General features: G+C 49.2%; 1 protein-coding gene across 10 annotated transcripts in view; it reads left to right on the forward strand.

The window, feature by feature from the left end:
* ATXN2 (ataxin 2) overlaps window positions 1-12,839 on the forward strand; it is a 2,542,428-nt gene that overhangs the window by 2,396,919 nt on the left and 132,670 nt on the right. For all 10 annotated transcript variants that reach the window (XM_069619525.1, XM_069619517.1, XM_069619521.1 and 7 more), the window contains one exon: window positions 9,235-9,400. In XM_069619525.1, coding sequence (XP_069475626.1) covers window positions 9,235-9,400 — 166 coding nt within the window. The remainder of the gene's footprint in view (window positions 1-9,234; window positions 9,401-12,839) is intronic.

Consider the following 12,839-nt stretch of genomic DNA (forward strand, 5'->3'; position numbering starts at 1 on the left):
AGCACAAATCATTGAAAACCACATATTCTGAGGACCCGTCACTGACTCATGTCGTCAGCGACTGTCGCCGACAGGGGCCCCGTCAACGATAATCTCATCCACCCGGACTGTCGCCCCATCGATGACCATCCAGTCGATGATGTAAAAACCTTTCTTCAGCGGCTAGTTTGTCAACGACCGTCACCTTTACCTCGTCAACTGTCACCATACCCGGGTGTTTCTGCCTCCCAGACCCCCGTCAATGGTTCCGTTTCCATCACTGATGGCTCCTATTCTGGATCCACAGGTTCCTGTTGTACCATTGTTTCCAGAAGGCCCCAAAGCACATACACCAGTTGTGAGGAGGACCAGCCAGAAGACATTTATTCGGATGAGGAAGACGCCCATGAGGAACTTGACCCCATTCTGCCTAGGCCTCACTGGGGTCACCGACCCGTAGGCTTTCCTGGCCATTCAGCCCTCCAAGGGTCTCAAGCCCGGTTCCTACTCTTCCTACACCGGCTCCTGCACCAAGGGACATGTCAATGGACATCCTAACCACCCTGCATAAGTTGGTGGCAGAGATACAGCAGTGGCTGCCCCTGGCCCAGCTAAGAGTCCTTAAAGGCCTCCTCAGCATCCCCCAACACCGCCTCATAAGGCACTTGTTACCCCTCGGCCAGTAATAGGGGCCCTGCCCTCTGTGGCAGAAGAGCCCAACTGACATTGGCACAGGCTCTGACACCGGCAGCACTCACACTGATGAGATTGACTACGTCCCCATGGATGAGGAACCTGCGGATGTTGATGAGCCCTCCGGGGCCTCTCCTCCGGACGAGATTGGCTCCTTTTCACTCCATTATATTGAGAACTGCCAGACTCCTAAACCTGGTGCCAGAAGAGGAGGAGGGATTCCTTTTTTTATTGCGTCAGGAATCCGCTAAGAAGACCATCGTATCAGTCCCTTTGTTGGACGACATATGGGAGGATGGCTTGGCAGTCATGAAGGTCTCCAAAACCATGCCTGCTAAACGTGACTGGCTGGAGAAGAAATACCAGATTCCACATTTGACTGCCGGGTGCCTCAGATCTCACCCGTTGCCGGACTCGGTGGTGTCAGCTGCCGCCAGAAAGGTGTCATCCAACGCCTCTTCATCGTCCATGGTGCCTCCAGACCGGGATGGCAAGACACTTAATGCTACTTGCAAGCACATCATTACCACAGCAGTCTCCACCATCCAGGCCGCCAATGCCCTCACTATCCTGTCAAGGTACGAGAGGGAGCTGTGGTACAAGCTGGGGCCCATCCTTGACTTCCTCCCTGATTACAAAAAGACAGAAGCCTTGACCCTATTCAAGGAAATAGAAGTAGCTTCGGACCACGCCATCACTGTTGTGCTCGACCTAGTAGACTCAGACTTCTGCAAAATAGGGACTGTTGTGGCCCTCCTACACCAAGGTTGGCTAAAGGCCACTCATTTCCTTACAGACGTGCAGGCCAAAGTCTTCGACATGCCGTTCCATGAGTACAACCTGTTTGAGAAGACAGTAGAAGACACCCTCCAGGCCATCAAGGCGACACAGAGACGGTCTGCTCTCTGGCTCTTTTGGGGACCATACAGTAGAGAAGATCGTCCTTTTGTTCCCCGAAGAGGAGAGTCTCCAGATCGTCCAAGTGGTGCACCACCCTCTATCATCAGCCCTCCCGCTCCACCACCCAGGAAGCTTGCAGGGGTCGCTCCGTGGCCTATGGCAGTGGCACTCAGTGTAGTCACCCCCCATCCAGGATGCAGATGCCCAGACAGGCCTGAAACGGCCAAGGACCTCTGCCCCCACTTTCGGACCCCAGTGGGAGGCCGACTATCAAACTTTGGTGTTCTGTGGCGATAGATCTCCACAGACCCATGGGTGCTGGACGTTCTTCAGCAGGCGCACTCTTTAGAATTTTAAAACCGGTGCCCTCACATTCCCCCTGTCGCGCGACAAGAACTACACATGGCCCAGCTGCTGCAGAAGGTTCAGGCCATGCTACGTAAACGGGCAATAGAACCAGTCACCCAGCATCTCTGGGGGTTTCAGAGTATACTTCAGTTACTTTCTGGGGAGGAAAAAGTCAGGAGGGTGGCGACCAATCCTAGACTTGCAACGCCTCAACGAATTCCTAAAATCACAAACTTTCAGCATGGTCACTTTTGCAGCACATGCTCTTGACCAGCTGGAAGAAGGGGATTTTCTGCCAACTCTCAACCTGGAAGAGGTATACTTCCATATCCCCATACATCGAAAACACCGGAAGTTCCTCCATTTTGTTTTCCAGGGGCAGCATTACCAATTCAAGACCTTTCCCTTCAGCCTGAAATCGGCTCTGAGGGTATTCACCAAATGCTTGGCACCGGAAGCTGCACATCTACGCCACAGGGCAATCCACATCTTCTTACCTGGATGATTTGCTCATCCAGTCCCGCTCCCACACACTGGCAACCCAGCACACAGCGGAGACCATCCAACTTCGGGCTTCGCTAGGATTCTCGAATAACTATCCAAAGTCCTACCTAGTGCCAACGAGGAATGCACTGTTGCGGGGCACACGGCTCAACACAGTATCATGTCTGGCGACTCCCTCAGAAGATAGGGTGAAGGCCACCCTGGGAAAGATCCAGCGACAGTTGCAACAGTTTGGTACATCAAATCCCTGCTGGGGATGTCTTCCTGCATCCTTCTGGTTCCCTTTTGCAGACTCCAAATGCGACCCCTCCCAAGAGTTTCTGGATGCTAGGTGGCACATGTCACTGGGACATTTTCAGATAAGATCTCCCTCAATCAGGCAATCCGTCAAGCTCTCCAGTAGTGGTCAGTTCAACCACACCTCACGCAAGCATCTCCCTTCCGGATCTCTCTGGATCTCTCCGAAGCAGGCTACAGTCACGACTGATGCCTGTCTGGAGAGCCAACACAGGACATTCTCAGGCCTTAGGACTCTGACTCCCGGAGGAAAAGGTGTTACACATAAACATCCTGGAACTGCAGGCAGTCTTCTGGGACCTTGGGTCGTTCCAGCCTCAGTTGCTGGGAAAGGTGGTGCGGATCTTCACAGAAAACCATGTTTTACATCAGGAAACAGGGTGGGAAGCACTCCCCAGCTCTCTCCCTGGAAGCCCAGTCTCTATGGCACTGGGGCATTCTTCAACACGTTTCACATCCGTCTCACCTGACAGGCGTCAATAACACCATGATGACTCTCTCAGCAGGAAGTTAAGGTCCTGCCACAAATGGCAGCTTCAGCAAGCACCATGCCTCTTTAGCGAGTGGGGTCTTCCTCAGATCAACCTCTTAACGACGGCTGCTAACTCCCTAGTGTCAGAAGTTTGCCAGCAGACCTCCTCAGCCGAGGAGTTTGGGGGATGCCTTTTAGTTCCCCTAGGAGGAGCTCTTCCTGTTTTACACCTTCCCGCTAAATTCCACTTCTGCTACGTGTGATCAACACACTCAGACGTTGCCACTGCAGGATGATCTTCATTATGTTGCAGTGGCTAAGGCAGATTTGGTACTCAGACCTTCTCCATCAGTCAGTGTTTCCGGCCATCTAACTGCCCCCACTTCTCAACCTCCTCCCCAGAAGGAGGATCAACCCTGCACCATGACCCGGTGTCACTGAGCCTCATGGCCTGGCTCCTGCAGCCTTAGGATTTGCACACCATTTGTTGCCGTTGGAATGCAAGAAGATCCTGTCCAGCGCCAGTGTAGAGACTGGAGGGGGTTATTTGTACTCCTGCATTCTATGTGGCAGAGTAGAAGCACAGAGCACCCCATCTAAGGTTCTCTATTGTGGTAGCAATGGACGAGCAACTAAGGCTTAAGCGCTCAGGGGGTGATGCGGGTTGGTTCTTAAGTACAGTGTAGTCCCCAAGCTCCCACAAAGGAATGGCTGCACACTGTTGTGTGCTAACAGTTATTTATATAAAAATAAGGTTCAAGATATATACATCAATTAATAACACACATTTTACTCTGACATTTCTAATGTGGCAAACATATACAATGTCTACGTGGTACCACACTTGGTTATTGATTCCTTTAACATGCATCAACTGCAGACCGTTATAATGGCATACAAATCAGGCAGCAATGTGTAACAGCATAGATCATAGGAAGAAAGGCAAGTTAGGTTAAACAATAGCAGAATGCTTTCTTTAGCTATTAAGATGCAGTTCTGAGTGAGGATACCCCGCCTGGGCAACCTGTAATAAAGAGTATTAACAAGCCCAGTCTATTAATGTTTAAAGAGTCTTGTTTCCTGGTTAAAATGTTCAACTACCACAATGTACCTGAGTTTCTTTGATGGTTCGTTGACGGATCCCTCGAGAGTGGACTCCCTTTAAAGCAGGAGACAAAGTGCGTCGAGATTCCTCGAAGAAAGGTGAACACTTGGGTTGAGATGGCAGCTTCGACCTACGCTGTGCTCTTCGATGATCGATCTTGGAAGTCCTGTGAAGACGAGGCGTGCGGTCCACCTCTGTGCAAAGAGTTCGGTGTCACAAAGAAGACTCAGTGGTGAACGTTGACCCAGCAGCAGACATTGGGATAGTTCTTCGAACAGGACTCGACCACGGGCTGGACTTCGGATCTTCACTCATCTGTCTTCATGGACTTCGGGTGGCGGGAAACCCACCAGCAGACTTTCCTCAGTCGTTGACGACCTTGACTTTCTCCGGCGAGACAAAGTGGTTGACGGTAATGGCAAGGAAGCCATTCGTTCAATGTTCTGAGGCAAATTGGAGCGTTGCAGCGCCCGTCCTCAAGCAGCACATCGTCAAGCTGTCCCCGCTTCTGGGCAACACGGCTTGACTGGCTTCCAGCGGTCACGGCAATCCTCCGAACCCCGGTTGACGGCAATGGACTTCGATGGCCTTGATGTCTGGGTGCTTTACTTAAAGATTCTCGGTGAACCCCTTCTCCGGTCGACAGCTTTTCAGTACTCGCTTCCAAGGTACCACAATGAAGATCAGATTCTGGATGATGATCCCTCGTAGATCGGGGAGAGGACTCCTAGCAAGGTCCTCTTGGATCAGTCCGAGACAGACTTGACCGCTTTTAGATTTAGTTGAAGGAAAGCAGCAGCAATTCATCTTCCAGCTGGGCTTCAAGGATAAGCAGCTTCAAGTTTCAACTTGAGCTTCTCAACAAATTGGGAAGTGAGAGGTTGCCAGATATACTACACATCTGTCCCTCAATCACTCAGCTGAGCCAAGCTCAGTCCACCAATTGCAGAAGGGCATTCATGCAGGCAGGTAGCCAATCAGGCTCACAGGCATTCAGGCTATTCATTTCCACCCAGACACCCATAACAAGGAATGTGGCTTTGGGCAAGAATCCAGCCTTTATTTCCGCACACCACACTGCATTCATGTCAGCTTCAGGTCAGGGCTGTCTCGTTCTTTGTGTCACATACACAGAAGCCAGACACCCATAACATAGAATGCATATTGATCACACACTATTCACACAGGTCCCACCCCCAAGGGTGTACCCACAACATACAGTCACTGTGAAGGCTCCAGCCAGTCTGGCCTGCACTTCCCCATAATACCATACATGGTTCTTCCACCCAACAGCCAGTCAAGGGAAGCGACAGTCAGGGCTTCCCAGAACATTGGCAAAACAGGGTAACGGGCAATAGAAACAGGGGCCATCTTGCCTTCTATCGGGAATCAACTGATTTCCTATGGCAGGGCCTGGGTATCCCAAAATGGAAGATACTCAGAGCACCTGTCACGTTCAGCATGGAGCTGCCACCAGCCCTACCCTACCCTACCCTGCTCTGTGGGCCACACACAGGTGCCCAAAAACCTACACTATGGGTACAGGGTTGTACTCCCACCCATGGGTGCCATATGGGTATCCCAGGGTCTCTGTCCACCACAACCATAAAGAGGAAATGCTGCACTGCCAGGAGTTCCATCTGGACTCCTGTGCAGAAAACAACACAGAGCACACATAAGTGAGTACAGGCCAAGGATATACAGGCCCTGTCCCGCCAATGCATTTCCAGCACCACAGCCAATGCCCCCTCTACTTTGACTTGCTACAGCCACAAGTGGAAGTGCTTCACAGGGGGGTGCCGGGTGCAGAGAATTGCGTTCCTGCACGCCACGGCTCTGCAGCTCCTCCCGTACCTTCTTTCATTGGCCAAGGCTGATCTTGCCCATGCATCTATGAAGGTCCACCTAGCCGCCATATCCCGTTACACACAGGGTCCGGACAAACTCTCTCCGTGGTCGCATAGGCTCGTTAAGGAGTTCCTCTGGGGACTTTTCAGGACTTTCCTGCCGGTGAAAGCCCCGGCTTGGGAACTGAATCTGGTCCGTGTCTAAGCTCAGGGGCCTCAGTTTAAACCAATGCGTTGTGCCCACTTAAAGTTACTGTGGTGAAAGACTGTCTTCCTGGTGGCTATGACCTTGGTGGGCTGGGGAGATACAAGCCCTCTCCTGTAAGCATCTGTATTTGTCCTTCCATCCCATTAAAGTTGTTCGGCAAACTCATCCTACCTTCATGCCTAAAGTTCAGTCGGACTGTCATTTCAACAAGCCTTTGGTTCTACCAGTTTTTTTGCAAACCTATCGTCGCCTGCTAAAAGTGCCTTGTATTCAATGGACGTTGCTTGTGCCCTGAAGTGCTCTGTGGCATGCACAAAAAACCTTCAGACGAAGTTGCAGCTTTTTGTCAGTTTTGGACCTGTGGGACACAAGAAGTTCTTATCTAAGGCTTCCATCTCCAGGTGACGCTCTGGCTGTATCTCGCATTGCCATCGTCTGGCCAACAGACCGCTTCCAGGCTGGCTGAGAGGCCACTCCACCAGCGCCATCGCAGCAACAATGTTTCTCTCCGGTGTTCCCCTGCCTGACATACGTGGAAGTCGACCCACACCTTCATGAAATTCTGTTTTCACAGGGATTCCAGGGAGGGGTCCGGGGTCGGCCAAGCAGAGCTACGCAAACCTGTTTGTTTGATGCAAGTCTGTTCCAGGGGCGAATGTATTGCTTCTGTGAGCCTTGCCACCTTCTGTGGTTGTGTATACATACTGCTGTGTAATCTTATTCATGAGTATGTGAATGATATGATAGAGGATATGTAGTTTATTTGTATCGCGCTCATACTCAAGTGTTACCATGCAAGACCCCATGCTGGAGAAAGTACAAGCTACTTACCTGTAACACTTGTTCTCCAGCATGGATCTTGCATGGATTGACATGCAAGCCCTCCCTCCTTCCCGTCTCTGGCTCTTCTTGGTTCATACTGCCACTTTACGTGCACTACCAAATCTGAAGATGGCCAGCAGGGTTGGAGCTTAGGAGGATGAATGTCATTAGCTGGGGACAGTATCACCCAAAGGACACGAATAGGCTATAGAGGAGACAAGTAGTTTAAAGCTGAACTGCTTTCTTTTTATCGAGGATTCCCAGCCTGCCAACTGGGAATATTCATGGGCATGTGAATACATGCAAGACCATGCTGGAGAACAAGACTACAGGTAAGTAACTTGTTCCTATGTCAACTTGAGAAAAACACTCTTAGTACCGCGGTACAACATGCTGGTGTACTAAGAGCAATATTACCCCCTGGGGGTGGGGGAGGTTTTACCAGTCAGCCAATGCCCACCCCCCTAACTCAGGTTATATTGCTTAATTAGTGTCTCTGAACATCTCCCACTTGAGAAGCTGTTTAGATCTCTCTGCACAGACAAAAGGAGAGCTGAATGCATTTGTGGCTCGTGTAGCCACAGATGCTCATGCGCATGTTTTATGCTCCTGTTAATTTAAACAAAAGATTATAATTCCAAGAGCCTAGGTAAATACATGATGCCATGCGGAATGAAACCCAATTTGCAGTTAATTAGCCTAGTGTGTTCCTGCAATACTGTTAATTTTGAACCCCTAACTGTTTTTGTGCTTGGGGCATACCAGAAATTTGAATGTGCCCAAGTTATGTGACTGGAAACAATGTGTGCTCTCTGGAAAAAATTGATTGATATACTGCCAGAAAGTCGTGTTTGCTCAGAAATGCAGTGTCCAATTCAGTGATGATCCTCAAGTTCAAATGACTTATTTGTTTGAAGGTTAGAGTTGCTTGCATCAGGTAACTGATGTCATTTCTCTTTTCATGAAATACAGGCAATATTCTTGATGGAATCTGGTATCACTTAAGTGCAGCTCTTGGAGTCCTAAATATGAAGCGTTTTGTTAATGTAGGCATATCATAAAGGAGACAGAATGCTCAGAAATGGTACTGTATCAAATTACCATGACCAGTGTAGATTGGCCGTGTTATTTAACTGTGGCATGGTGTGGTCAAAGCTATTTTTTTCTATACAGCGAACTTAGATGTTTAGTATGTATATGTTGAAGAGCATTTTTACTATAATTGCTGTAAATTACCAATCTCCAAGCTGCAGATCTTGCTTTAAGATGTATGGGAGACATTTTTTCTACTATGAATCGGCCCTCTTTCAAACCCAGTTACATGCGAGATTTGCTCTCTGACTTGGAATGGTGTCCGTTGGTTAGGTAACCACGACAGTCGAATCCATGAAATTCATACAGCCCCTTTGATGAGATTTGGTGTTTCTGAAAACCCATCCAATTTCCCTCTAATTGGTGATTATTTTGGTATTAGACCCCTTCCAAGTTTAATTGGGACAATTACTCCTTCGGATTAACAGTTTCTACACAATGAGGGTGGTCAGTAAATTGTCTACCAGTACATTTGTTAATCACATGAATTATTGCAGCTCCAACAAAAGGGAATAGTTGGCCATTATTTGCTTCATGAAAATATGACAACACAACAGCATTGGTTCCTAACTTAATTGTTTACATTCTATTAAGTACTGAGACACTCTTTCTTGGTTTAGGTTCCGTGGAAAATGGGATGCTGTTTTGTTGCGTGGCTTCACTTTTGCGTTCAGTAGTAAATGTTGGTATCAAATGATGAATTTCTCTTCACCTCACTTACGTATGAACTGTAATGTTATTCACTAACTTTGAGAAGGCAGTCTCCTAGGTTCAAATATGGCTCCTCTTTTTTCAGTTGACCAAGATAACTCACCCTTGTGCATCAAATGACCTTTAGATTGAAATTCTAGAAACCACCATTTGGCAGATCATGTCTTCTGCAGAAGCATGTTAATAGAGAAAGTTGTGTTTGTAAAGTTTTGTTGTGAAAGAGTATGGTTATAATGTATTGCTTGTTTTATTTCAGGCTCATGTACAGTCTGGAATGGTCCAATCGCACCCCACTGGCCACCCAATGATGCTGATGACAGCACAGCCTCCTGGTGGTCCACAAGCTGCTCTTGCCCAAAGTGCCCTACAGCCCATTCCAGTCTCTACAACAACGCACTTTCCTTATATGACACACCAACCAGGTGAGCAATGGATCAGCAGATTACCCTCAAAAACAGCTGTCGTAGATTACCTGGATCTTGCTCCAAAAAGGAAAGAGAGAAAACGCCTCTGAAGGCATTCTTCACAACCAGGAACATATTGAGAGGTTGAAAATTATGGGAGACATGTTTTTCACAACTCATTATTAAATATAGACTTTGCAGATGACCTAAGGTTTTTGGTATTGTGTCCACACAATGAACTGGCAATATTTATACTACATCTCCATCTAATAAACAGTTGTAGAAAACACCACGAAATACATTGATTTCATACTATCTTTTTGTCTGAAAGGTATTATGTTTCTATTTAAACATTTCAACTGTTTTTTACCTTTTAATACAATGGTTTTGTGGGGTTTGATAAAAAAAAATCCATTTCATGCCCACTTGATACATCTGATGTAGAATAATCCTTATATTGCTGTTTTGAAAAATCAAACCAACGTCACTTACCCTATGTTTTGGTAACCATGTGAAGTTGAGCATCAAACTTTATATTAAGTGCAATAGTAGGATTTTGTAAAAAGTATGAAGTATCTGAATGACAGGCCCGCTTCCTCTTTCCACCCTTAAGTCACCCAGAGAGTGAGTGCAATGAGAAAGCAGGCCTTTCTCCTCTTTTTTGCTCCTCTCCGCTCCTCTCCCCTTTAATCTTTGATTCAATAAAGTGGGTCATACTATCGTTAATATGTTTGTGAAAAATGCATATTTTAGAGAGGTTTTGAATTGGAGCTTATGAAATAGACCAGTACTTCAAGAGATGCAGAGCAGCTGAGCGAAAGTAGCAGGCTTTAAACACATCCTCTGTCAAGCAACAATACAGACATTCCATCTGCTCAAAGAAGAGGGCCTATATTCATGCCCGCATCTCTGGGGCCACTACCAACACACATGAACTTTTCAAAATCTGCAATGAACATGCTAATCCTACTGCAGTCTCCATTTCTCCTCTGCCGTCTCTGGCCCTGTGCACTTCTTCTCTGGCCTCTAACTTAAGCACTAAAACTCAGGTCATCCTGTCCTCTCTCTCCTCTACACCTCATGTTTCACCCTCACACGCTCTCAGGCCTCTCTTGCCCCCCCCCCCCTTCCCGCCTACTCTCCTCTTCCCATATCACCAGATGAGGTTTGTAGACAAGTCTGCTCTATGAAAGTCTCATCCAAACAGTTGCTCCTCTGCTTCTCCAGAACTATGGAGGACAACATTTTATCCTTTGCTCCTGCCTTGACTGAGTTCTGCAATCACTCCTTTGCCACTGGATCTTTCCCGTCACTCCTCAAGCACTCCTTGTCCACCCTCTCCCCAAAAAGCCTTCTGCTGACCCGTCCTGTCCAGCTAACTACCACCCTATCTCCATTACCCCCCTTCCTGGGCAATCTCTTGGAGAAGCTGGCGCTCTCAGCTTATCCACTGCACTAAATCTGTTGGCTGGCACCACGACCACCAGTCTGGCTTCAGAGCTGCCAGAAGCACAGACACTGCACTCCTGAACACCAGTTTTCTAATCTTAATTCCAACTCTCCTGTTCTCATTCTTCTTGATCGCTTCTCTGCCTATGATACGGTCAATCATGCCACTCACGCTCTGTGATACCCTTGGCTGACCACCTTCCTCTCTGAACGACCTTCCCAGGTTCAACTGGCCCTTTTTCACTCCTCCATCTTGCGCTCCACCTGTGGTGTCCCTAAGGGCTCTATTCTCTCGCCTTGGCTTTTCAACATCTACCTTGACCCCCTAACACATTGGTCTCTTTTCTCCTAACTTCCAGTGTAATGCGGATGACACGTAACTCTCCTTCATGCTTCCCTCCTCTCTCATACTCCTACGTCCCTTCCCCTTTCCTCCATACTGCATGGGCGTCCCTTGCTGGGTATGGAAACAGAACCTTTTTCACTAGAAACCATTGTCTTTCCCTTTAAATTTAGATGTGCACTCTGGGGTGCGTCCCCAGGAGCATGCGCTCCCTTGACTCTGCCCACCGGCACCACTCCCCAGTCCTCTTTTCCACGTCAACAGGAGCGGACTGATTTCGCTAGCGCTCCTGGGTGAGCGCTCAAGCCTCATGATTGCACGCGCACTTCCACAGGATATTCTTTCCCTTCTTTTTTTCCATAGTCAATTCTTCAAAGTTAAAGGTACTCTGTCCTCTGGTGCCAAGCTCCTCCCCAGCACATTTCGACAGCAGCAGGCTTCTACAGATGTCCGGTCTGTGAGGGTTCCTTCCCCACGTTTGATCCACACATGCTCTGCCTGTGGTGCCTTGGCCCAGACCACGACTGCTCAGCGTGTAACGCACTCAACCCGCATTTGTTGAAGAACCGCTTGGCCAGGTGGAGGGAGCTGTTCTCAAGATCTCTGGGGAACCTCAAAGAGTAAGTTAGGAGGAAGACCAGGCCAAAGGTAGGTGCCCTGTTCTCCTCTGGACCCCGCAAGGGAGACTCCTTCCTTGGGAAGCATCCAAGGGGGAGGGGCCTTCCAGGTCCTAAGACAAGCAAGGGCACAGAGGCTCCAAGAGCTACCGTCCAACCGGCTGAGGGGGGCCAGGGACCCTCCCTGTCTCACTGATGAGGGGCCGCAAGGCTCAAGTACCAGGGATCTCCTCGAGGGGCTTTGCTCTGATACCGGGCTCGATCCTGAGGGGGCACCTTAACCTAGTACCAGCACTTCCAGCATCATGGCCGAGGGCACTCCGCCTCCCAGATCCCCTAACTGATGTGCAGGGAAAGTCTGAGCCTTGGCAGTCAAGCGTGCAGGCGGATACTGGTTCCAGTACAACAGTCATTACGCAGAAGGCACGTGGTGCAGTACAGGATAAAATGGTGGCTCCTCCAGGGCTTCCCATTCCAGCGTGCAAGCATTGGACCGCACGTCAAGGTGAGATTGGTCAACTTCAGTTACCTGGTCCACCTCATACCCAACTGCATCCGTGCAGCGTCGATACACATACCCTAGCTACATGAGGCAAGGGGTGGTGAGAGCACAGCAACAGGTACAGGTTCATGGATCCGTTCCCATGCAAGTAAGCTCCTCACCAGTATGCGAGGACAGGTTCTTCAAGAAGTTACTCACCCTCATTAGGTTGCTTCAAATGGACACCATACTCGGGGAGGGGGGCATCTAAGACATGCTTCCTCCTGTACCGCTTCAACCTCCTGCAGGCCCCGGTTCCCGCACCCCTACTCCCACCCCCAAGTGCATATCGCCACAGCAGTTCTGCCATCGGTGCAGCCCCCACCGCAACCTCTGTCACTGGGTGCCACAGCTGCCCGCAGCACCTTCCAGCACTCCACCAGCAGCACCTGACCTGCAGGACACAGCGGGGGACACAGACGACGGTGAGGACCAGGACACCACCTCCTCAGCTAGGGCATTCCATGAGAGGCTGTCGGGCGTCGCAGAGTATCTGGGATCCCACAG

This window comes from Ambystoma mexicanum, chromosome 10 (genome assembly GCF_040938575.1).
Source record: "Ambystoma mexicanum isolate Mex_15411 chromosome 10, UKY_AmexF1_1, whole genome shotgun sequence".
Classification (NCBI taxonomy): domain Eukaryota; kingdom Metazoa; phylum Chordata; class Amphibia; order Caudata; family Ambystomatidae; genus Ambystoma; species Ambystoma mexicanum.